Genomic DNA, 26994 nt, shown 5'->3' with positions numbered 1-26994 from the left:
AAATGTCAACTAGACCCAGCCATAAGACCAGAGACAGGCTGCAGGCATTAAATGGCTAAGGCAAGAAAATGTCAACTTTCTAAAAGTGGCATCTCTAGAATTGTAATTTAAAATACACCTTCTCCATAAGTTAGGCTTTTAAAATAGGATTTGAAGTACCCCAAACATGAACCTTTTGACTTAGAAATGTGACACTTTGCAGCCAAAGGGTCCGTCTAATGACTACCTTTCTTTAGCCCTGAGGAGGAGGGGCTCTATTACTTCATGCTGCATGAGCCTAAAAAACATTGCATGCCTCCCATGACGCAGGACACTTTGAGGTCTAAGGGCCCGTCCAGCAGACTAAAATTACGAGCTTGCTTTAGCCCTGTGGAGGAGGGGCTCTATTCCTTCCTGCTGCACGGGGTCATAAAAACATTGGGGGCCTCCCACAACGCAGGACACTTTGTAACCTAAGGGTCCATCTAGAGGACTACAACAACCAGTTTGCTTTAGTCTTGAGTAGGAGGGACCCTATTACTTCCTGCTGTACAGGGCCATACCAACATTTTGGGCCTCCCACAACGAGGGGCGCACTCAGGCCCAGGCAAGGACAGGGCCATCGGCGCCCGGTTGAGTCCAGGCTGAGATCACGCTCATGGGCGACAGATTTTGGTCTGCATTGCTGCTATAGGAAGGTACTGTAAACTTAACTAGTTTATAAAATGCTCCTTCTTCCGTAGTCCTCCTGCATCATGGGAAATAGGAAAGCTAATTGCCCGCTAGAAGGCTCAGCGATTAATGCCATAACTATCTGAGAACGGCTATGTGAGCCATCACCTCGGAGAGTAGCTCTAGAGAGGGGGGAATTACTGCATCCAAAAAAGTATCCTCTGGAGTGACTATGGCCCATCAAAGCCCCTCAACCATTAGGGGTACTGTGTATAAGAGCCCTGCTAATAATTTACATAGTAAAGAGAAAGGAAATTTAGAAGAAGCATCTTGGACTCTCCCCGCAGGCCCGGTGGGAGAAATTGACCAAGGTGAGGACCTATTGGAGGAAACACCTTTTGCATCTACTTCTCCTTTGAAGAGGAAGGGGATTGCGTAACTTTCCTACTTTTACCCCCAAAGATGTAATGAAGTTGCTTTTGAGCTGGGATCTGGAGCAAAAAAAAGGTAAGCCTAGGGGTACTAAAAAGAAAAAAACCAATCATTTGAAGACTATATCTGTCTGTAAAGCATCTGTTAGATTTAGAACTTCGCATTATGACCCAATTCTCAAACCACATGGATAAGTTGGAGACTGTGATAAAGGAATTTTGTGCAGAGATATTTGGGAATTTAAAAGAGCTACATTCCAAGTTTGATGAAGTATCCTATCCAATAGCCTTGTACCTCTCAGGGAAGTCCACAAAACTATTTTGCTCAGGCAGAGGGTGACACTGTTTGGAGTCAAGAGGTTATGCCACCTAAGCCTGGCATGGACGTTAAATACCCCACAGTGAGAATGAGGGCTGGAAATAACAAGTTCAAGTTCAAGAAAACTTTATTTCGGAGTAACTCCATAAAAGTGCATAAAATCAATATAAAACATTTAACAACAATAGATAAAATCTTTAAAAATAATGCATCCACACAGCTAATACATACTAATTACATACATAAATCAGATTGACATTTTTAAATGTTTTTTCCGTTTGTGCCAGAAAGCCCCCAAGAATTTTGCCACTGCAAACACAATGTGCGCGGCCGTTTCGCTCTTGAGAATTCTAAAGGCTTCATGACACCTTGTGAAGCCCAGGTTCCTACAGATGGGAATAATCCACTTTCTGCGGGGCTCAGTGTAACCCGTGCAAAAAAATATAAAATGCAGCTCAGTTTCCTCACTTGCACTGCATGCCGGGCAAATACTGGGTGTCGACAGGGACCAGGAGCTAGTGAAAGCACGAATTGGCAAAGACCCGTGCCTCCATTGCAAATAGAGCTTCCTGATTATTACAGGGTAAACATTATCCAAGGCCAATTCAAAGATGTATGTACTCTTCATAAGAAGGAATTGGGTTAGAGACCCTAGGGATTTGGAGGGTCGGAGTAAAGGTGCCTTAGAATCATGATACACTTTGGTTAAAGCTTTTTTGGAAAGCTTAGGACAAGCATTGCAAGGATCATTCCATAGTGCATCTAGACCTAGGCTCATCAAACTATTCCTTACGAATTTAAGCCAGGGAATGTTCCCCGAATTTGGGAAGCTGAGAACTTCCTGGAGACCCTGTCTATAGTGAATCAGTTCAGGCACCGTCCACAATCTGCGCCAGTAGATCACGGGACGAAGTGCCAACTCTTCTTCCAGTGGTCTAATGCCTAAATCAAGTCGTAGAGGCACTAGCGGTGTACTCGGAGGAAGAGCTACTAGACACCTGAGGAATCTGTTCTCCTCCTTTGTCAAGCTGTCCAGGATTTTATAACCCCATAATTCACTCCCATAGGTAACTGCTCCTCTTGCTTGGACCCTATAAATATGGAGAGGAGGACCTATGGGTTTAAGGGTTGACCTATTCTTCCCCACCATTGCTAATATTCCACCAATATGTTGCACTAGCTTCAACCTCGTTTTCTCCTGATGTTGACCCCACCCCAATTCCTCGTTGAGTGTAACACCAAGGTATTCAAAGGTGCTCACTCGGTCGAGTGCATTTTCCCCAATGCGAGGAATACGATGGAACCTGGGTGGCGGATTGAAAGCCATGAATTTGGTCTTTGTGATGTTTATTTCCAATCCATGCTCTCTACAGAAGTCCCCAAAGCCATCCAGAACACGCTGGATTCCCATAGGTGACTTGGAGAGAAGGAGGGTATCGTCAGCAAACATAATTGCTGGGACCCTCCTTCCCGCCAACTTCGGGACATCCGAATTGGGGACCCCGTTGAGGTGGTCAATGACCCCGTTGACAAAGAGGCAGAACAGGGTCGGTGCAAGTACGCACCCCTGTCTTACCCCTCTCTCAATGGGAAACTTGTTTGAGAGTGCACCCTGCCCACCGCACCTCACACGGGCATAGGTGTTTGTATGAAGGCGGATGATCATATTCAGGAGATCAGCTGGCATCCCAACGTTCGCCAGGACTTCCCAGAGCTTACCACGTGGTACCAGGTCAAACGCAGCCCTTAAATCTACAAATACAGTATAGAGGCTGCCACCCTCCAACTGTATTGTTTTCCAATGTAGAAGGGACAGCCTAAAGACCTGGTCCACAGTAGAGATCTTCTGGCGAAACCCGGCCTGAAGAGGGCTCAGAACATCCCTCTCCTCGATCCAGTCCAAAAGTCGATCCAACAGAAGCCTCGCAAAGAGTTTCTGTGGAACGTCTATCAGACTGATCGGTCTATAATTGGCGGGGAGCAAAGGTGAGCCCCTTTTAAAAATGGGCACAATCTCCGCCCCAAGCCAAGTTGGGGGAAGTGCCATCCCACGAATGATTGCGTTGAACAGTACCAAAAAGTATAGTGCCCAAATTCTGACTTCGTGCCTTAAGAGGTCGCCTGGGATCTTATCTAAGCCTGGCGCTTTTCCTAAGGAAAGGCAAGTAATTGCCCTTTCCAATTCCTCCAGCTTAAAGTCTGCCAGCTCAATATGATTATCGATGGGGACCACTAAGCTCTCAGGCGGAGTTCCCATTTGGTCTAACCCAGCTCTGCTATAAAGCGATGAGAAATGTTTTTCCCAGACTTCAGGTGCAATATTGCCTTCTATTGCCATAACAGGCTCAGCAGAACCATGTCTGACTATGTGCCAAAATTTTCTGGAATCTCTAGCTTTGAGAGCAGATGTTATTTCTGTCCAGTTCTCCCAGTCCCAGTCTATTTTAGCAGCTTCAAGAAGGAACTTATAGGCCAGCCTCTTTTCCCTAATCACAGAGGATGATTCCTTATTTTTGAGTGCTTGGAGGAGATCTTTCTTGGCTCCCCTACAACTGGCATTAAACCAAGAGGCTCTTTCACTCCTCGGTTTCCTGCCCCGGACCACAGGATTCAATACCTCAGCTAAATTGGCACAAAGGGTCTGGTGAATATCCACAAGGGAAGAACAACCTTCTGACGAGGACAATTGAGGGAGAAGGCTCTCCACTCTTTCCAAGGTTAAAGCCACTTGCTCATATATAGCCCTTATACGGTTCGGTTTCTCTAGTAGTCTGTCCCACCTTAGTCTTCGTCTATTGCTGGACAAGGTGAGACTGGGGGCAGGTAAGCTATTTCCTCGAGTTTCTGGCCTAAGGAAACCATCCGCAGCTAGTGAGAGGATTAGGGGGTTATGATCACTATCAGCCCTTAGGGCAATTTTAAAGTCTAATACCAATTTCCAGTCCTGGAGTCTGATCAGTATGTAATCAATCCGGGACTCCTGTCTTGGTCTATTAAAGGTTGGCTGGGGCGGGTTATCCCCCTTGAACCTACCATTGCATGCTCTAAGTGAATTTGCCAATGTTAATGTTAGAACTTGCAATAAGAGGGGTGATGCTACCCTGACTGGCGGACCTACAATACTTTGGATTTCCCAGAGGTCATCCTCCTCGCTGCTGATCCCGTCTAGATGCGTCGGAAGTGGTTCAAACTGAATGTTAAAATCCCCTCCGACCAGGAGTGTATCTGGGCCAGTGAAAGTGTCAAGAAAAATCCCTAAATCCTCCAGTGACCTTGAGGTGGCCGCAACTCCGACTGGTCTAGAGTATATATTTACCAGACTCAGACCCGCCCCATTGGGCCAACGCAAGGCCACGCACAGGATGTCCAGAGAATTAGTTTCTACCACCTCGGCAGTACAGCCTAAATGACAGGCAATCCATGTTGATAGTCCACCAGACGGGCGTCCCTTCCCGCCCCATCTAGCTGGAATATTAAATATTGCAAAACCGGGGTGGCAAAGATTTTCTCTGGCCCACGTCTCTTGGAACATGCATATATCATGTTCTTTGATAAAAGTTTCCCAGTCAGTATTGCCTAGCTTATTGGGGAGCCCAGCCACGTTCCATGACAGAATCTCTAATGCCCTCATAGTTCTGGTTGTAGGCATAGAAGCCTCGTGCGGGGTGCTTTCTTCTATCCTTAAAGGGGCACAGACCCCCAGCTCACTTTGTGCTTTGAATGAGGACCCCTGTAGAACTTTGGTCTTTCGTGGAAAGCAACCTCCCACCACCTCCACCCCGTCCTCCCTGTGTGCGGAACGGTAAGGTTCGATAACTATTTCATCTACGGCCACCAGAGCGTATTCCAGGGGCCCTGTGTGAGTCGCCAGTGAGGACATATGTTGCCTGTCAGAGATAGAATGGTTTGGGCAGAAAGTCGACAGTTTAGAAATCGGATCCATACCCTCAACCTGATCCCCCTGTGTGCTACGCCCATAGACAGAAGAAGTACTAAGTCAATCGCAGTCATCGACTCCTGATAAAGCCCCAAATCTATTAACAACTTCGAGAGGAGTAAATGGTAGCGTGTAGTTCACCCTTCGTGGACCCATTCTATGGTTCCCAGGTGGAACCGTAACCCATTCTGCTGCATTTTCATATGCCACAGAACTGGGTGCATGCATGTTACAATGTGGAACAAGGGGAACAGATGTTGCTACGAATGGGTGAGAATGGGCCACCGTTTTTCCTAGAGCCCTGGGGTGTGCATTATAAGAGACTATTGATCTTGGGTAAAAGTAGGATAATACACGGGGGTTTATAGGCCCCCATGTAGAACCCAAGGGGTAGTCTAAGATGTATTTGACTGCATTAGGGTCTCTAAAATTGATAATGATTACATCCCCTTCAAGGTCTTTGATTCTGCGACCTAACCAAGGAAGTCTCCGAACATGCAATATCTCCCCATTAATGTTAGGAGGGAGGGGTCTGTTTGTCCTAAGCCAGTGCACGATTTTATTTTTTAGGTTATAATAACCCTCATTTCTACCCTTATCCAGAGGTGGAACTTCAGTTAACACCACCACATATGGTACCGCCTCTGGGGGTAAATTAACTTGATGGCTACGTAGGTCACTTGCTCTGACTGAGTGATGATTCTCCCCCTTCTCCTTTAGGGATGTTACTATAATAGGGTTTACTATTTCCTTCCTTAGTTCACCATCTACATGTTGACCATAACTTTGATTAGTTGTGGTGTGGGCGGGCTTATCCCTACGCTGAGAATTAGAGCTACCTATCTCGTTAGTCCTAGTGTGCGTAAAGGATGGATCTGAATCCATAGGGGGAGGCGGGTGTAGGTGAGTGGAATCTTTCCGTGGCCCCAGGTGTTTTGTGATTAAAGATTCTAAATTCCCCATTCGTGACTCTATATTTTTTAATCTTTCTATGATGGGTAAAGTAAATGATCTAATCAATTTCTCGATGCTCTCAAGATGTGATGTCATTGTACCTAATTCAGGTAGGAGCAACGGAGAACGAGACAAGTCAGGAGGGGGAGGAACCAAGGAGGTGGAGGATATTGAGGCCACGTCGTGTGTTGTTAATGGTGGCAATGGAACCTTTGTCAGTGATGCAACGCTCACAGTTTGCATAGGGCCCTTGCCAAAGTCAGTGTGGTTAATATTGCCTCTTGGCAAATTGCCTAACCTCTTTCTTCTCTTGGGCGGAGGGGGCCTTACAGCTTTGGACACCAACGCCCTCCCTGCCTTCTTAATAGTGGTCTTAGCCTTCGGTTCAGAGGGAATAGTAACAATATCAGTTTCCTTTCCAAGAGTAATAGTAGTACTAGCAGGGGACAAAGTAGTTAAAACTGGTAACAAGTTAAAATTACTGGGTGTAGAGTCAATTGTTCTCAGCAGCTCTGGGACGTTATCCATAGCTAACGCCTCCTGCGTCAAGGTAGAAGGGCTTAGCACAATAAGGGACGAAGTCAAAGGAGATGTACTGTCCAATAATGTCCTATTTTTCATACACTCTATGGAGCGGCGTCGTTCAGCCCTTCGTTCGGCGAGCGTAGTCTCCTTGTCCGTGGGTACAGTCACCTTTTTAAAATAGTCTACCAATGTACATTTGGTGGGGGCGCCATGTTTAACAGGAGAGTTATTAGCTACAATATCAGCCATGTTATTACTAGCAGTGTCAAACTGAGGACTCACGGTTAGTGGATAGTACGAATAGGGAGTTCCCCCAGTCCGGTCTCCTCGTGTCTCTGAGGGCCTCAGAGGGCCCGCTCTTTGCCCGGTCTTCGCCCCGGCTCTCGTCCCGCACGCGTCCCGCTAGCGCGCGAGAGCGACGATATGGTAATGTAGAAGAATGGGGCGGAGATAGAGGAGGAGTCGGGAAGAGGGCCAGGTGCAGCCAATGTGCTACGCGCACAGCTCCCTGGTCCTCGCAGTCCCGAGTGCTTCGTTGTTAGTGCGGATCTCCCCTATGGCAGGTGAATGACTTCCAGGCAGCGTAATGTTTGTCAGGATGCTGCTTCCGTGAAGAGCGCTATGCCCCAGAGACCAGCAGGCAGGCAGGCGGCAGTCCTCGAGCGGCTCCCGCGAAGCGGGGGCCGCGAGCAGTCTTATCCTTGGCAGGGGAGGAGTCGGGAAGAGGGCCAGGTGCAGCCAATGTGCTACGCGCACAGCTCCCTGGTCCTCGCAGTCCCGAGTGCTTCGTTGTTAGTGCGGATCTCCCCTATGGCAGGTGAATGACTTCCAGGCAGCGTAATGTTTGTCAGGATGCTGCTTCCGTGAAGAGCGCTATGCCCCAGAGACCAGCAGGCAGGCAGGCGGCAGTCCTCGAGCGGCTCCCGCGAAGCGGGGGCCGCGAGCAGTCTTATCCTTGGCAGGGGAGGAGTCGGGAAGAGGGCCAGGTGCAGCCAATGTGCTACGCGCACAGCTCCCTGGTCCTCGCAGTCCCGAGTGCTTCGTTGTTAGTGCGGATCTCCCCTATGGCAGGTGAATGACTTCCAGGCAGCGTAATGTTTGTCAGGATGCTGCTTCCGTGAAGAGCGCTATGCCCCAGAGACCAGCAGGCAGGCAGGCGGCAGTCCTCGAGCGGCAACATTGTTGAAATTTCGGTCAAATGTGGAGATTCTAGAGTTCCCTTAAACAAAAATAAAGTTTATAGTAAGCTATTGTCAGAGTGTACCCATATATAATGATATTAAACGATGTACCAAGATTATCCCCAACCTTGAAGGAAGATTATTCTGCTTTAAAAAACAAGATATTTCATTGGCCAAAATCAAACATTGGTTGGCCTAATGATCTTCCAGCAAAAGTGCTTATGGTAAGAAGAACTCCTTGGATTGGTATTGGTGAAGAGGAAGCACCAGGTGATTCTGTGATAATCAATTTTAAATCCACTAGCATTGTAAAATCACTTTTAAGTTGTTTGTATAATTGGAAATGAGTGGCAGGCTCAATTTAGGCCCTGTCCCTGGGTTATTTTCATAGGCCAACGGTCCTTATAACCACTCATACTGCTCCGATAGTCTCATGATCTTCAAATAATAAGCAATAATAAGCAATGTGGAAGTATGAAACAGCATTGATGTATTAACTCTATTGGATGATCTGGATTGACTCTGCCCTAAAGCGAGACTAGCGGTACAAGGATGTACGAATATTTTGACTCTCCAGTCGTGGACGCAATGTACCCAGACAAAACGGTGGCCCCCAAGGCAAAACCCTGCACTGCGGATCATAGGCACCAAGGATACATCCACAGGGTCCTTTACTCTAAGGCAGGGTCTTACACTCCTTTCGTGGAACACTGCAGGTATCTACTCGAAGTTGACGAACCCGGACCGGGTATACGTTATTAATGAAGTTGATATCATTTGTTTGCAGGAGAGTTGGACCCCTGAAGATGTTTGTATAGATTGTTTGTTTGGTATGCGTAGCCCAGCCATTCCTTCTTTGGAAGGAAGCCAAAGGGAGCTTGGCTACCTTGATCTTAGTTAAATTAACCAAACTCCAAGCAAAAGTAATTGATTTTATACCCTGCTATCAACTGGTGCTATTGGAAATCCCGAACTCCTTTGATGTCACGATCAATTTTTACAGTAATATTTTTGATGTTCATGTTACATGGGATGTGGGACAATTCCCAGGACATATTGCTTGGGGTCAAGGGCAACAAGTTTTTATGTGTATTTTGTCCTTGGGACAAGAAGGCCCAACCCCCCCCCTGCAGCACAAACCCTTTAGCTGACAGTTTTCAGAACCACATTACGGATCAGGAAAGGGCACTGTATGCAGTTACGGTAATATTTTTGTCCATATGTTAATGCTGTTCAAACTTATTTATGGTTCATTAATTGAAAGCCTTTATTATTTGGGTGAGTGCTCTAACTAAATGTTGTCATCTCTGACTGCACTACTGACACTGGTTTCAGTATAAAAATGTGTACACCTGATTTCAAAATTAGCAATGGGAAGCTATGTATAATGCTCCCAGAATGCTCTCTGATTTGAGGCAAATATTAGCAGAAGCTTGAAAGCAAGATTGATGATTCTTTGCTTTCAAAATAAAATGTTCATAAAAAAATGAAAGCAGGAAAAAAACCATTTAGCTAAACTACTGTAAAATTTCAGGTACCATTTCTTTGCAGCATCATTTAGTATCATGTGTTGATGCATGCTATTATTTCCCAGAAATATTCATATGGAAAATCAGTGTAACCAGTTTCAATAAGATTATGGGAAACAAAAATAAATAAGCATTGGCAAAGCCAGTAGGTCTGAAATTGGTGGTCAGCCTTTTAGTTTTGCCAATGTGTGACTTGTTTTGGCATGGTTTTTGTAAAACTTTATTGGTGTGGGAGCTGCCGGGCCCTCGCTATTATAACAAATATTGGCAAAAGCAAAAACAAATTTGGTCTCAAAAAGCACACACTGCCACAGTAGTTACTGGCACTGAACAAAACTACTTTGTGTTCCGATATTCTCCTTGTAAGAGAGCAGAATGCTGTCACTCACAGTGAAGCCAGCCGATACAGAGTGAGAGACAGAATTTTAAAAAACGCAAAGGGTCATGGTCAACGCCAGACCAAATTAGGGGCCCAATTATTAAAGAACGTCTCAAAAGTGAAACTATGGTAACTGTCCTTGCATTAAGTGCAGCTATACGGCTTTCATGAATTCCGAAAAATTCACAGAAGTAGGACAAGAAATTATATTAATATTTGTGAACTGCCTTTTAGCATGAGCAAATGTGCATGAGTAGATTTGCTCATGTGAAAATCTGAGTGTTTGCAAGTTCACTTTCCCTCCAACCACTTTTTTCCCAACTTTGAAAGAAGATTTACATCTGCCATTGTCAGGAGTAAATTTCCAACATTTCTCAGTATGGGAAAAGTTTAGAGAAGAGTTGTTGAAAACCCTTAAACATGCAAGTTAGTAGGTTTGCACAGACTCAAAAGGACATTCTAGCCCTGGAACTATTGCTTACCTCTACATTCAGTCCCAGCATGTAGATCTACGGAAACAAGCAACGTAAGGGGAGTGCAAGTATTCAAATACTAATATGGTATGAGCCCTGGCACTACATGGCACCAAAGGGACAAGTGGATTTTGGTAAAGTAGATTTATGAAGCAACCTGCCCTATGGTAAAGAAGATATTTTATTAAACTCCACACCCCTGTATGGTAATAGATGATCTTGAAGTTAGTTTGTAAAAATGTCAAGATGGACACACAAAGGAGGTCTTACTTGTTTAGGTAGGATATTTCAATATACAATTGTGTGACATTAGTAATACATCTACATGTGGGATAAAAACACACCAAAAGGGATGGACAAGATACATTTCCAGCACATCCCATATGGGAAGGCTATGAACAGGATCATAATGTCTAGTCTTTGCTAAAGAGTATAGGACAAGAGAGTCACCTCTCCCTCCCAAATATAAAGAAATTGGAAATAGTAGTGCTATTGATTTTGTGATACTGTCTTTGGATTACAACATTGAAGTCTCCTGTTTGAGCGATCATAATCCGCTTGTCATCGTTCTTGATTTACATGTACATGATGACAGAGGACAGAAGGAAAATTTAGCTCCATCACATTCATGTAATTAAGGCATTCGGATTAAATGGGATAGAGTAGATAAGGAGATCTTTTTACATAGGCTATTAAGGATAACAGCAAGGTAATCACAATACTGACTTCTCCTGATGAAACCCCAGAGAATATTGTAGAGACGTTTTATGCCCTATGTACATTCACGTACAATTTAAGTAAACCCTCCAAACATAACTCCCTACAGGGCTGGTTTAACTATGCCTGCACAGCTGTACAAAAGCAAACAAACATGCTCTACAGTTGATATACTGAGTGGCAGGAGGTCATATACCAAATTTCTTTAGATGAGGAAAACAGAGCTCATAAGATAAGATGGAGGAGTTGGGGTGGGCAGCGAAAATTAAGGACAGAGCTGCCTTCTAGAACGCTGTTAATCAACCCTTCCTGTCAGGTTATCAAAAGCCTTTGATGGAATCCCTTACACCAGTTAAGGCACAGGTGAATCATTTTTCTAACATTTTTAATCCGGGCAATAAGCATACTACCTCAGATATCACAAAATTAGTTACTGGCAATTATGAGGATGTTGACCAAGTTAGACAGACTATTGAGGAGAGGGATGTGACTGCTGAGATTAACTCAAGCTCTTTGGGGAAGGACAGTGTACCATTAGATTTGTACAACGATAATATAACGTTTTGGACTCCGCTGTTAACTAATATTTTTAGGGCTGCCATAATAGGGCAACTTGTACAATCTTGGAAGGAGGCTGTGGTAGTTCCCAATTTTAAAAAAGAGATAAGAGTTCCTTCATGTTTTTATAGCTCAAACTCCCGTCTAGCCAGCTCCCTTAAAATAGTTTGTGGAATTCTGGCTGCCAAACTAGAGGTTTGGTTAGAGGAAAAGCAGGCTCTGTCCAGAGTGCAGTATGGTTTTCGCCCAGGTTTGGGCACTGTGGAACAGTACTTGAACCTCCTACTAATAACTTTGAAGTATGTCACGACCAAAAGAGGATTATTCATTTATCATTCATGGACCTCTCCTGTTCATTTAACAAGGTTACAGAGCAAAACTAAGAGCCATCATGGAGGGGATGTGGATACATCAGGCTCTGACTGATTTACTTAGATGGATGTACTGGGATGCAGTGGTTAGAACTAGATATGGGGAAGAAGTTGAACTCTATGCCTGAAAGGTCCACCAAGGCTATGTGATGCCCCATTGCGTTTCCTTATCTGTATAAATGGCCTAGAATTTTTTTAAGTCAGGTAGGGAAGAACTTGCCCCAAATCAAATCATGCGTGTACTGGTTTTACTTCAGCAAATGGCTTACAACTTCTCTTCAATGCTTTTGATACTTTTTATACTTTTATGGGTTAAAACTATTTTACTAAATCTTTTGACATGAGATTGGTCCAAAAAATACCAAAACTAAAAAGTTTTAACTGGGAACAGTGGTCATCTCAAACAACTTTCACGCATTTAAGATTTTCCTTTATCTGAGATCTAAATTAGATTTAATTACTTAACTTCAGGGCAATATAATGCCAGAGACCAATAGAGTCTGTGTTTAGCTTTGCACATGGACTGGGTCATAAACCGGTGAAAGAGTTAATGAGCAGATATAAAAGTAAGTACATCTCCCAAACAGTTTATGGAGCTGGGGTCTGAAGAGACAAAGGTGCTAACCAACAACAGCAGGTTGAAAACAAGTTCTTGCGTAGGTTACTGGCTGTCCCTGAATCCTCCTCTTCATTTAAGTGTTACTCTGAGGTTGGGTTGGATCTCATAGCAGAAAGGATTAAACTGAGCTCTTTACTCCTTTGGTTAAGGAATTGGGGGAATTCAGAAGCAGGTTACACAAGAGAATTCCTGTCAGACTGTGTTAGAAGTGGGCCATCAAAAACTTAATCTGCAGCCCCTGAACTCCTCTGCTGGGAGTTCAGACCTGCCAAGTGGTGCCAGTTCCAATTCTGGGCCCTTTGAGGTGGCTACCGCTGCAAGAAGAGCTGAAAATCCACGCATCGCCTTTCAGTGACGACTTTTCAGCCTCAAGCATGCCGTGCAGTTGAAAAACCAATACTTCACTGCGGTGTGGCAGAAATGATCGACAGCCACAGCCCGAGTCCAGAACTCCGTGTCTCCAACATCCGAGACCCCCGCTCCGACTCAGGACCTGTTGTGCGACTGAGGAATCGACGCATCACCTGCTCGTAGCAGGAATAATTTATGCAGCGCCTGTTTTGCCTTCGCCCCTTTGACTCCACTGCATCCGGATTTTCCACGCATTGCACCTGTGTACCAAGTCTACAGGCAGGGAGAGGCACAGGATGACAAAGCAAGAAAATGCCCACTTTATAAAAGTGGCATTTTCAAACATACAATTTAAAAAACACCTTCACTAAAAGATGTATTTTTAAATTCTGAGTTCAAGGAACCCATACTCCAAATCTCTCACTCTCTCCCCAATTGAAAGTTACACTTGTAAAACATTACAAGGCAGAGATAGTCCTTGTAATAGTGTAAAACTGCCAATTTCGTTTTTCACTATCAGGACATGTAAAGCCTTATAGTACATGTCCTACCTTTCACATACATTGCACCGTGTCCTTGAGGCTACCTCGGGCGTACCTTAGCGGTGCCTTACATATAGAAAAGGGAAGAGTTGGGGCCTGGCAAGTTCTTGCCATGTCAACAAGGCAGTTGAAAACTGCACCCACAGACACTGCAGTGGCAACCAATCATTCAAGATTTTTTTTAGAGCGCGACTACTCACCCATGAGGGTCTCAAGGTGCTGGGGAGGGGTGTAGGTTTCGGTCCATCAAGGAGGGGGTCTGTCGAAGAGCCAGGTTTTGAGGTTTCTTGCGAAGATGAGGAGCGATGTTGTCTGTCTGAGGTGGAGCGGGAGGGTGTTCCATGCTCTGGGCGCGAGGAAGGAGAAAGAGCGGCCTCCCGATCTGGCCTTTCTGGTGCGGGGGACCAAGGTGTAGGAGAGCTGGGCTGATCGTAGGGTCCTTTGGGGTGCGTGGAATTTGAGTCTGCTGCTCAGGTATGCTGGTCCGGTGTTGTGGAGGGCATTGTGTGCGTGGGTGAGCAGCTTGAAGGTGACTCTGTCCTCGATAGGGAGCCAGTGGAGTGTGCGCAGGTGCTGGGAGATGTGGCAGCGTCTTGGGAGATTGAGGACCAGTCTTGCAACGGCGTTCTGGATGTTTTGTAGTGGCTGGTCTGACACATGTTTACAGGGCTACTCATGTGGGTGGCACAATCAATGCTGCAGGCCCAATAGTAGCATTTAATTTACAGGCCCTGACCACCCATAGTGCACTCTACAAGGAACTTACTAGTAAATCAAATATGCCAATCATGGATAACCAATCACAATTTACAACAAGAGCACTTGCACTTTTGCACTGATCAGCAGTGGTCAAGTGCCCTTAGTACACAAACCAGCATAAATGAAGTCCAGCATACAGTTAAACGTACAGGAGGTAGAGGCAAAAAGACTGGGGAAACCATGCCAATGATGACAGGTCTAACAGACTGCCTTTCTTTAGACAACATCATGGCGATCCCCTGGATAAACTATGTTAAAAATAACATTGTAGATCTAGGACTTTAGGAGCTTTTCTAAAATCCAAAGAGTATAGAGCCATGATCAAAGATGCAGGCGAGAGATTTATTCTTGTAGAGGCAAGCCAGACTTTGTCAGGAGGACTTCGAAAAGTTATGTTCTAGTATTAAATATTGTTTAATCAGTCTCAGAGATGCAAGTTTTAGTTGATAGGTATTTTTGACAGAGTATAGGTTTTGTCTTACTAATTTGTTTTTAACAATTTAAAGAAAAAAAAATTGCGTCTTCCCCCTAACAGGTTGCTTGGAATTCAATGCTTCTAAACTGTCCTTTTAATAATGCCTCCTAACAAATCACAGTTCACTTTATGCTCTTCTGCAAGTAATACTCTTTTGTGTAGAAACACTTTTTGGTACAAATTCTGTGTGCTACTAGAATTAGACAACATAAGGAAGCCTTAGCTTTCCTGCAACAGCTGAGCAGCCTAAGCACATGTATTGTAGTAGTTAATTACATTCACTCTGCATTGGCGGTAAGGAAAAGAGATGGACGTTTGTAAGAATTGTAAGAACGTCATTTTATACACAGGAGATATTCCCCTACAAAGTCAATGCATCTGAATCTTCCCTTAAAAACTTACATACAAATGATTTTCAATTCGCAAAGAAACTAAAACAATTTATCAAAATATCAAGTTGTTGACGCGCCGTTTTGGTGGATCACAGTTGGTCTACTCCACCTTATTCAGGACAAAACTTTAAAAACAATGATGTTCTCTATAGAGATAAAAACAAATGAACAGCAACCATAGACATTAATTAAGGTCAGTTATGTTTACAAAAAACGGGCCCAACTTCAATAACATAATTATGTTTTCGAATTGAAAATCATGTTTATGTATATTTTTAAGGGACGATTCAGATTCATTGACTTTGTAGGAGAATATCTCATGTGTATAAAATAATTACGTTGTGGAAATGTGCCTTTTAAGGGGCACACAGGTGCAGGGGTCACCCTTCTCTGTCCACAGGTCCTTGAACCAACAAAATAGAGATTGGCACTGAAGCTGGAATTCAATACGTTTATTAATCACTCATGAGTGGGATTACGTCCACACAGCACTCGCAAGTGATGCCTGAGGTAGTACATGGAATACAGAGACCATGGTCTTATATATACCCTATGTTGCAGAGTAAGCATGTTGTTACACATAGAAGGTACAAGCATACACAGGATTAGTTACAGCCAGACATGGGCAGATGGGAAATCACTTAGTTAGCAAAGTGGGAGGGGGAACAGTACTGCTTACAGTTGCAAGACACAGTTGACAGTTATGTCTTAAGTCAGGTGCATTCTAGCAGCTACAGGCCTTTTCTCAGCACATATACATTCCTTAAGCTTAGAATAGAAGGAGTTAACTAAAACTGATGACTCAAGCAGAATACAAAAGCAAGCAACAGAGAAGACGGAAGAAACACAAGGCTAGCAAAATGGATGCAGCAAACAAGATGGCTTCAGCTCATGCTAACAGCAATTATTTTCGATTTCCACAGACAACCGTTTTAGCATTGGGTGAAGACATCTCTATGACTTAGAAGGGGCACGGAAGATATTCTGTACATCTATACTCATGAGTTCATTAATGTCCTGGTCCATTGCTAGGCGGGCATTTACATTGCTTGAGCTAACAAGATGGCTTCAGCTCATGCCAACAGCAATTATTTTTGATTTCCAAAATGAACTTTTTGAAAGTGGCAGTAGCATTGCTTGTGAAAACCAAGATAATCCTTTGCAGAGATGGTTCTAGAAATGTGTTTCAACACTTCCTCATTGCAAACGCTCAAGGACAAGTTGGCAAGAGCAAGACATACATATAGATAAGTCCTATAACAGAAATATGGGCTTACTAGAACAATGCCTCTTTTTTCTTACCAGTGCCTTTCTTCTCAGTTACTCAACCATACATCAAAGGTCGGTATCCTAAAACCTGCTGTCAAAGACCTGCTGCCCAAGAACTACTCTCCCATCCATCCACCACCCAAACTAAAAAGATATTAGGTCCAATCCCTTCATGAACAATGATCCGCCCTTCAAAGCTGCCCACACTGAGTTTCTGCTTCAAACAAGATGATATGAAATTCAGAAGAGCAACGTAGTCTATGTAACATGGAGATGCAAGACTGGTGAACTTGTGAAATCATTGCAGTCCATTCTTTTTGTTAATTCCAATCATGTTGCTATTATTTCCGCTTGGCACATTCCATGCTTTACAATAAATATGCAGTTGTATGTTTGCATCACAAAAAAACAAATAAAGCAAAATAACATTTTAACATAGCTCGAGCATATATTATTTAAACTTGCTTTAACATATAGGAGAACAATTTGCAGGCGAACAGAAAATGAACATTACCGCTAAACACTCCATTCTTTACTGATAATATTACCTGATTCTGCAGGATTTCTAGGTTCTTCAATGTTGTACCATTCATAGAGATATGCTCAGTTTCACTGGACAAACGTGTAAAATGGCTGAAATTTAAAATAGGCACATATTGTAATTCAAAATATTTTGTCAGTATCAAATGTTAACCAATTGTACAATACTGAAATTTAATACGCACACTGGAATTTGAGGACTTTATGACTTTATGATTGTGAGGCCAACACACACACATATATATATATATATATATATATATATATATATATATATATATATATATATATATATATATATATTTTTCACCTCTGTTTATTGACAGTTTAGCAAAAAATAGGTACATAGCATATTAGTGCCTGGCACTGCTTTTTTTGTTCCAAAACATTTTTATTGGGTTTTTCGATGGTGCAAAAGCAATGCAGATTACAGCCATATACATCAGAGTGTCCTTACACAGAAAATGCTGTTATAGGCCAAAGGCAGAACATGTTATTTAGATCTATACATTATACAACAGTCAGTGATAAGAAGCAAGTCTAGAAGCTTTGAAGTACCCCTTCTGATAAATGATGTATTGTGTTAGCTCACCCAAGAGTGAAGCTAAACTCTTAACTAGGAACGAACATCGAGGAGGACGGGAAGGAGGGGAGGGGGTGTAGATGTGATTCTAGTGTTGGGATTAGGCCTGGGCGGTAAATTCCATTCCGCTCGCGGAATTTGGGTAATTTCGCGTTCCGCGGAGAACGCAGAATTGTCAAAAATTCTGCGATGTCGCTGAATATTTTGCTTGTTTGCGCTTTCAAAATGTGTGTTCGCAAGATATTTCTCCCCGAGCACGCAAACAGCATTCGCGAACAGGAAAAAAGTATCGCGAACGGGCAGAAAAAGCAATTCGCGTGTTCGCGGAACTTTTGCGTGCGCGCAGAGATTTTTTACCGTTTCATGGAGCTTTGCGTAGCGCGACTACGCAAATTCCACCCACCCCTAGTTGTGTTTAGGCCTAGGCACAGGGAACTGCACAGTGGAATCTCTGACTATTAGACAATAGTGTGTATAATGGGGGTCTGGGGCGGGCAGCCCTCATGGAGGGGAGGGTTCGTCAAATCGGCTGGGAGAGGCACCCACCTTGCTGCCACTAGTAGGCACTATAACTGCAAGGGGTCAGCGTCTTTGTCAGTTGCTGGCCGAAAGTGCGCAAGCAAGATGGCTCATTGTGTGGAGATGGGGTGTCGGCACATTTTGATGCACCTCTTCTTACCAAAGTGCTTCCTCTTCTGCAGCTCCCCATTTGTGCACTGCCCCAGTCCATGCCTACACTGGGGGACTTGCTGGCCTTCACCAGTGTAGTGTGGTTACTCACTTAGCTAAGAGAAGGGCTAGGGCAGTGTTCGACTTGGCCCTTTTTGGCAGGTTCACCCCTAAACTTTTTACCTTAGCTCTGACATGGTTTTAGGCCTCTGGGCACTTTAGCACTGTGGTCCAGTGTAAAGTGCGTGCGCTCTGTGTGTTACATTAGTAAGGTTGGCCTGCACTCCCATAGGAATGCATTGGGGGTTCCCTGATCAGTGTGTGTCAGTGGTAATTCCTGTTATGAGAGGTGCAGTGTGGTGCCTCGCATCATGTCTAAGCTATACCCCTTGAGAGACATGGAGGATACAATTCCGGAGTTGGTTCACGTGGACTCTATTGTGTCTAGTCTGGTTGGTCGTCCATCCATGGCTGATGACTATGTCCTGAAGGATGGTGCAGATAAGAAGATTGACTCCTCTTTGAAGAAGGCATATGCAGGGTCCCATCTTGCCATTCGTTCTGAGGTGTATGAAGCGTATGTGGCGCAGTCTTTATTGTCTGACTTCAAAACTTTGTTCTCTATGATGCAGGAAGGAGGGCAATGTCCTGAGTTATTGGAGTCCATGAAACATCAGGCTGAGTTTCTTTCTGACATTGTGTTTGACTCTGTTAGAGCGTCAGCTTTATCCTGTGGTGCTTCCATTGCTGCCAGATGTAATTTGTTGCTAGAGGAGTGGAATACGGATGCTGCTCAGTGTTCCATGGCTTTGAGGTTGCCGTTTACTGATCCTGGGCTTTAAAGACCTTGAGGAGAAGTTGCATCGGGTTTTCAAGGAGCGGAAGCATTCCTTTTCTTTTTGGAAGTAGCTGCGGTATAAAAAGGGTTTCTTTTCCTCAGCAAAGTCTTTTTGATAACCTTCTCACCACCGTTATGTCCCTTATGTAAATAAGCAGGTCATCTGCGTATAGGGACACACTGTGCGTTCTTCCCGCCAAAGGGATGCCCCAATCCATCCACCCCCAGGAGTCAAATGGCTAAGGACTACATAGCCAATGCAAATAGTAGGGGGGAGAGCGGACAACTCTGCAGAGTGCCTCGGCCAACTTGGAAAGGGGCTGAGATGTGATGGCCCAAACAGATATGGGGATGGGGTACAGTAACTTTGTGTACAACAGCAGTCTAGGACCCACTTCCATGTGGGTGACCACTGCAAATAAGTTGGGCCAGGTCAGGGTATCAAACGCCTTTTCCAAGTCCAGTACATGGCTGGCAGCATGAGGAAAACGACCCTGCACCTGATCCTGGACATGAAAAAGACAGATGTTTTGGGAGGTGCTTCGGCTGGGAACAAAGCCATTCTGATCTGGATGCACGAGCTCCTAGAGGACCTGGGCATATCGGTCGGCCAGTATTTTGCTTCGGATCTTGTAGTCGGCCCCAAGTATAGCGATTGACCTATAGAGTCCTACTGGGTGGGATCCCTGTCTGACTTTGGAATCGAGATCAAAAGAGTCTCGCACAGAGAGGGGGGGAGCACACCATCCTTCAAAGCGGCTTTATACATTGCCGCCAACCGGGGAGCTAGGATGGTTGAGAACGTTTTGTAGTATTCTAGGGGCAGGCCATCCAGGCCTGGGCTTTTGTTGCGGGCTAGGGCAAGGATTGCCTGCTTCACATCAGCAGATGAAATCTCCACCTGGAGGGAGTTCCTTGCAAGAGTGGGGAAAGGTGAGATCGGCTAGGAACGGATCTGGTGGTTCCGTTTCCGTCTGGTTGTCCAGTGGCACCCGGTATATGACAGAGTAATAGTTGTAGAAGGCTTGTAAGAATTTGGTCTGAGTACGGACCTAGTCGCCAGTGGGGGTGATCACCTCCATGATAGGATGAGACACCAAGTCTTGTCGAATGAGCCATGCCAGGAGTGTCCAGGCCTGTCACCCTCTCGGCGCACCCATGTGACGTCAGCCTTAAAGCTATAGCATCTCAGGTTTTCAAGAAGGGAAACATAAGTGGTCTTTGCCCCTGCCAACCGGGGGGAGAGTAACTGGGTCAGCGTCATACCCTTTGCTGACGGTGGCCAGGTTGCGCTCAGCTACCTTTACGTCTTGTTCAAGAGTTCTGCGGGCCCGCTATCTGTTGTATATAAGTTGCCCTAGTCACCACTTTAAAGGCATCCCATTCCAGCATACTAGTGGATGCCATTTTCTAATTTTCAGAAAAGTAGCACTTGATCCTCAAGACACTCACGTGGCTGCCGCCAAGTGGGTGTAGGGGGCGCAGGGGGCCTCCATTTTAAGGTCATAATGTGTGCATCCTGATCAGATATTACCCGGCCTAATTAATCCATGCGCTGGATCAGGGGGACAATCGGGGGTGAGCAGAGAAATCAAGGCCCACATAGAGATTGTGCGAATGGAATGGATATAGTACAGTCTGGCAGCTGGGTGCCAGTACCTCCAAGCATCCGTAATTGTCCAGTAGCGGACCCAGGAGCGGAAGCGCTCAGTCTGCATGTAAGGTGGAGAGTGCGGAAGGGGAGAGTGGGACCTGTCCAGGGATATATCAAGCATGCAATTGTAATCCCCCCTAGTATCCATGGGAACACTGTAAAGTGGGCCAGCGTGCCTGAGAAGGATTCCCAGAACGTACCATGATCGGTGTTCAGTGCATAGATACCACCCAGAAGTACCGGCTGGCCATCCAGACGCCCCTCAAGGAGGGCATACCGACCGTCTTTGTCGACCACCTTGCGAGTCTACTGGAATGGGACCCAATGTCCCTTTGTGCCTATGCTGAATAGGTAGTAGCACATAAAGTCCCTCTCCAGCACCTATGCAAGTGGTGCAGCTCCCCCGCGGTAAGGTATGTCTTCCGCAGGAAGAATATATGCGCCTGCTGACACTTAATATATGAATAGACGGCATAGCATTTTCAAGCAGTGAGCATGCTTCGGATGTTGAGGTGAGAAGAATGGTGTCAGCCGGTGAAGCCATGACGAGGTGAGGGTAGTGTATGGAAGACACAAAGGGGTACCCTTTCCCAGTGCTAGTGCGCCAATCCCTACATCCTGGTGGTACCCACCCGCCTTAGCACTAAGGGTGAAGGGGTGAGAAGAATAAATGAAACCTGCAATAACCGGGGAATGGGATATTCCCAATACTAGGGCCAAACCGGTGGCATGCCCAAACAGAACGTGTGGGGATCACGTGGGTGAGCTAAACATGTGCCCAAGACAGAATTGCCCATTAGTGTCTAAAAGAGGTTGCAGATGGCAGGGGAAGCATTACTGCCGTGTTACATCTCTGTGCAGTCTTCACTACAGGTGCACCATCACAAATCGGTTAGACAAGGGTATCTGCCGTCTGTGGAGTCACTACAGGGTGTAGGCGTGCCGGCCCAGGAGCTGCCTGAGCAGCTGGGGTCCTCCTCCGGCATGAAGATGTGGAGACCTGTCTTTTCCTCCATGGCTGCGTAGGCAGGCCCCAGGCTCGCTGCAGCCTGCAGGGTCTTCCTGCGATCCGCAATATTTTGTTCCAGGTTGGGGGAACTGTTCCAAGATACTAAGGGTGAGGGCTTGAGCCCTCTCCTTGCCTTGTTGCTTGCTTCCGGACAGTCGGGCATTGTGGGTGCGGTCAGCACCTGACATTCCGGGTTCTTTCAGATGTTGCTTAGTCCAATCCCGCGACTCTAGGTATGCAATGGGGCCAGATCTCTTAATTCCCTCCGGAATCACCAGAATATGAATACTGGAGTGGCCTTCCAAGTCGTCCACTCTAGTCTACAACTGTGTTACACGACCTTGCAGGTCCCGGACTGAAGCCTTATTTTCCTTTGTCAGTGGTTGTAGGGCAGAAAGAGTTTTCTCGCAGTCCCTAACTCTGTCTGCGACCTTGCAGTGGTCATCCCGAAGAAAGTTCAGGTCGGTGGCTAGGGCTCCAAATCTATCCTCCAAGGGCACCGGTAAGTGTTCTATTGCTGCCAATTTTTTTTCTCCAATTTGTCAGATGTGGAGAGGGTCTGCTCTCCCTCCTCTCCCACTTGCATGGCATTAGGGGACGGAGAGACCCTCCGAGCGGGGGCAGGCATCTGGGTTCCAGCGGCTGAACTCAATATGCCCACAGTGCGGGAGTCAAAGCAACCCTGGCTGAGGCACCAGGGGGACGATTGGGTCTACTCAGGCGGTCCTCTCGCCTCCAGTGTCTGCTGCAGGAGCCTCCGCATGCCCCAGGTACAGCGTCACACCACCAGCGCAGGGTCAAGCAGGGTTACAGTTCAGTGCCGAAGCTGAACAAGCAGCAGTAGAGTCGCATCCAGGGGGCTCAGCAGATGCAGGGCTAGGGCAAACACTACTATCCGCGCCCACCCATTGCTCGCGCATCGATCTAGGCACCGGTGCGCACTGTTATGGAGGTGGAAAGGCACAGCTGCTCAAAGTCTCCCAAAAGCTACAAGAGGATTGCATCGCACCGGGGCCCGGAAGCTGCCCCGGTTGTAATCAGGCACCGGAGACCAACTGCGATCTCCCTTATGCTCTGATTGACCGTTTGCGCCGTGAAAGGCCCCTACTAGCAGGTCAACAGTGGGCCCCCATGCCATGTGGCCCAGGCCAGCAAAGACGGTCCGGGCTCAATGTCTCAACGGGAAAGGCCCAAGAGAACACTGGGAGAGGGCTGGGAAAAGCAGGGCCCCAGTCCCCCAGCAGCTATCCCTCCCCTGCATCTCAATTATGGTTCAGACTCCTCAGGGGCCAGGCGGAGGGCCCAGACCTCCAGCCCCCCACCTGGCTGTGCCGCTGCATTCCTCACCTGGCTTGGTGTAGTGCTCAGTGTCCCACAGTCGTGTCCCCGCAGGTCGGTTGTTAATCCTGCTGTGGACCCCACCTGCAGCTCTGAGGGCAGGAGAAGAAAGCACAAGATCTCACGGCCCAGCAATGTCCCCTGGGACAGTCCCCTGGATAGCACATCACGTGGTGGAGCCTACCCGGAACTCTAGTAATCCAGTAGTGTCATGTCTTTTAGGACAGTCCTGTCATGTAATCTCCCCTTTTTACATATGTTGTTGATTCCACACAACAATAACGATTCTAAACAGGTGACCTTTTCCCTAGTAGCTTGTTCCTGTCTCTTCGACACCAGGCTCTAGGTATCCTATCATAATCCCTGTACCCGACGTACATAAACATGTCCCCAGGCACGGCAGAAGTACTCTGTATAAGGATCACCACTCTTTTTCATCCTTGGCCAACAGCCAGCTGTGCATGATCACACTTGTTTAGAAAAGCATCGGTGATTGTTTTCAAAACATCGCATGATTGTTTTAAAAACATATCGATTCTAGAAAAAAAAACAGAGTGACCACTTTAGTAAAAAAAAAAAAAAAGACCCTCACTCCCCCCTACAAATTAGAGGCGAATTCCTTCCAAGCTGAGACGGGGTCCTGCATGCTGAATATTCGACACACAGCGGTCTGACATCCCTTGCGGAGTGTCATCCTCGAGACAGAGATGGGGTCCTTCATTCTCAACCATCAGGTGAGGGGGTTGGATCATCCCTAGGGGTTTCTTGGCAACAGATATACATATACACACATATACATGCTACACATACAGATCTAGGCTAGGTACATTTAGGCAAATTATTTGCGGCGCACAATTTAGGAATATGCAAGTGCTACTGTTTTTATCTGAACTGCTTATGTTCATCTTATTAGCACTATGGTAAAAATGTATCTACTATTTACTATATTGGTACTAGCAATCTCTTTTGTATGCTTCTGTCTCCTGATTGTTGAAGCACATATGTTTTACACAAGGCTGTCGCTGGACCAATAAATCCTTTTTGAAACGTCCTAATCGCCATCCTGTGCATTTGCTGAGAGAAATCAAGCACGAATGTATGAGCGAAACATACTGTACTGTTTTCCACGATACCCGAGGTACAGAGACGTTTTAATGCATGGGCCAAGTGGGCTCTGGCCCCAGGCCTCAGCCTTTCAGGGGGCCCCCTGGCAGTCATCTCCATTCTCCAGACTTTTGCCCTCATGACCTTGCAAATTTCTTAAACAGATTGTTTTAAATACTGTTTTCCTTTACTTTATTTTTTATGTAGCTGGTGTGTGAGCGTCTAGTACAACCATTTTGCAGAGAAATGTTGTGTTTATGTTTCATGCAATATACATAAAAAAAGTTTCTTTTATATCAAACAAGGCCTAACATATAAGAAATGGGAGGGCATCACAGGGATTATTTGCAGTAATATTGGTGAGCTGCTGGTGTGGTACAATATTTAAAACACACATAACTATCCCTGAATATTGGCTGTAAACACATTTAGGGCCTTATTTATGAGAAGTGATGTATCGCTGTGTGAAAACAGGGATGCGTCAATTCTTAGTGCGCCCTCCTTGCGACATGATGGATGCATCATAGTTACTGTATGACGCATCATGACGCAAGGAGTTACAGATACGTCAGTATTTCTGACATATCTGTAAGCGCAACAGTGATGCATTGCTGGGGTGTGTTTGAAAATAGATACAAATCCAGCGATGTGTCTTTTCACATGGGACAGCCCCACGTGAAAGAGAATGCATCAGTCTTACACCTGCCGTGAGGCAGGGGTAAGATATTGACGCAATGGGGTCCAAGAAGCGGCGCACTGAGTTCTTATAGATTTCAATGCGCCACTTCTGCAAGGCTTCTTGCGGGGTAACACCCACCCTGCATACATTATACCTGGCGCAGGTATAATGCGGTGCAGGGGTTTACAAAGTGACGCATCTGCCTAGATGCGTCACTTTGTAAATAGTGTGCAACATGCACATTTTTTACGCTGCCGGTGCGTCACAAAAAGTGACAGTAGGAGGAAAACATTCATGAAAGACCCATCAGTTATTAAAAAGCCAGGTTTTTAAGTTCTTCCTGAAAGAGAGTAGGTCTGTGGTTAGTCTCAGAAACTCCGGGAGTCTTTTCCACAATTTTGCGCCTAGAAAGGCGAGGAATCTGCCTCCAGTGCAGGCATGGCATATTTTAGGCACGATGGCCAGGTTGGCATTGGAAGATCTTAGGGGTCTAGATGTTGTGTAGCGACTAGCGCGCTTATTTAGTTAGCTGGCTCTTAAGCCATGGAAAGCTTTAAAGAAGATGGTCATCGCTATGAAGTCGATCTGTTCTTTATGCGGAGCCAGTGTAGAGACTTAAGAATAGGGGTCATACTAGATCTGGGTTTAGGTCTCAGGATGGCTCTGGCTGCCGCATTTTGTACCACTTGTAGGCGCTGGATTATGGATTTGGGAAGACCGAGGTACAAGCTGATGACATAGTCAAGCTTTGATGTAATCAGAGCCTGCTCCCCAATCTTTCTACTCTCAAGCGGTAACAGTGGCAGGAATTTTGTTGGCATCCGGAGCATGCCAAAGCAAGCGCAAGTTTTTGACTTTCTCCTTTTCTGCGGGCGGGGGTGGCTGATCTTTTTGTCACCAAGAGCGTTTCTGGATTACCAAAGAAAACAACTTCAGTTTTGTCAGGATTGCACTTCAGCTGATTGATCTTAAGCCAGTTAAAAACCTTTGTGAGGAAAGTCCTAATAATTGCCCGTCAAAGTTGGTTCCTTTTTCACATGTAAAACTCAGCTGAGTGTCATCAGCACAGGAAACTATTTTGACGCCCTCTTCCTCTACCAGAAACTCAAGGGGGGATAGATATATATTAAAAAGGGTAGGACTGAGAATGGAGCCCTGAGAGACACCTACATTCATGGCCGGAACCGGGGATAAGAAAGGGGGGAGCCAGATGTCCTGAGATCTATTTGCCAAGAAGGATGACATCCATGTTAAGGCGGTCCCCCCAGGCCGATGCTAGCAAGTCTCTCCAGGAGCCTCTCATGTGGGACTGTATTGAAGGCCGCCGACAGATCGAGCAGTATCAGAACAGCCTTGCCTCCCTGGTCCAGCTTACCCTTGAGAAATTCAGTCACTTCCAGCAAAGCGGACTCCGTACTGTAAATAGCCCTAAAACCGGATTGGGACTCAGGAAGGAGCTTCCCATCTTCAATGTGTTTTTGGAGGGCCTTGTTTACATGCTGCTCTAATACTTTGGAGAGAGCAGGAAGAAGGGAGATTGGCCTGTAGTTGTCAGGATCTGTCAGTTTGGCGTTAGCCTTTTTTATCAGTATAAGAATCTTAGCATTCTTCCATAATTTCAGCATGTTCCCTGAGGAGAGGGAAGCATTAAAGAGCTGGTTTACCATGGGGTTCATGGTGGGAGCTAATAGGTTCAGGATATTCGCTGGACATGGGTCGATAGGAGAGCCAGACTTAATGCTTTGGAGAAGGGTCAGTGATTCTTCAAGCTGAAACTCAGGGAAAGCTAGTAAAGATGGAGGATCCAAGAGGTGAAATTTGTTATTAGAACTAAGGTAGAAGGTCAGTTCTTCCTCTGAGATGTTAGTGAATGCTTGTTTGATCACGAGAGAGCTTTTTGTGGAAGAATTGAGCTATTTGCTTAGACCATTCTTCTGTGCATGGCCCTTCCTTTGTCCCAGCTTTCGGGGCGGTAAAGGATTTAACTATGCTAAAGATTTCCTTACTCTTATTTTGGGCATTTTCTATCTTGGTTTGAAAGAAGTTTTTCTTGGCTGCCTTCACGAGAATGTAATGAGCTTTTAAGGTGTCTTTATACACCTTCCTGTCCTAAGGTGCATAGGATTTACGCCATTTCCGTTCCATTTT

General features: G+C 45.7%; 1 protein-coding gene across 3 annotated transcripts in view; it reads right to left on the bottom strand.

The window, feature by feature from the left end:
- The window catches only part of MSH3 (mutS homolog 3), a 2607526-nt gene that overhangs the window by 1387314 nt on the left and 1193218 nt on the right, over positions 1–26994 (bottom strand). For all 3 annotated transcript variants that reach the window (XM_085632401.1, XM_085632403.1, XM_085632402.1), the window contains exon 11: positions 16981–17065. In XM_085632401.1, coding sequence (XP_085488527.1) covers positions 16981–17065 — 85 coding nt within the window. The remainder of the gene's footprint in view (positions 1–16980; positions 17066–26994) is intronic.

This window comes from Triturus cristatus, chromosome 2_1, assembly GCF_964204655.1.
Source record: "Triturus cristatus chromosome 2_1, aTriCri1.1, whole genome shotgun sequence".
In the NCBI taxonomy this organism is placed as follows: Eukaryota; Metazoa; Chordata; class Amphibia; order Caudata; family Salamandridae; genus Triturus; species Triturus cristatus.
Note: the sequence above shows the minus strand (reverse complement) of the source record. Positions and strands in the feature narration are given on the sequence as shown.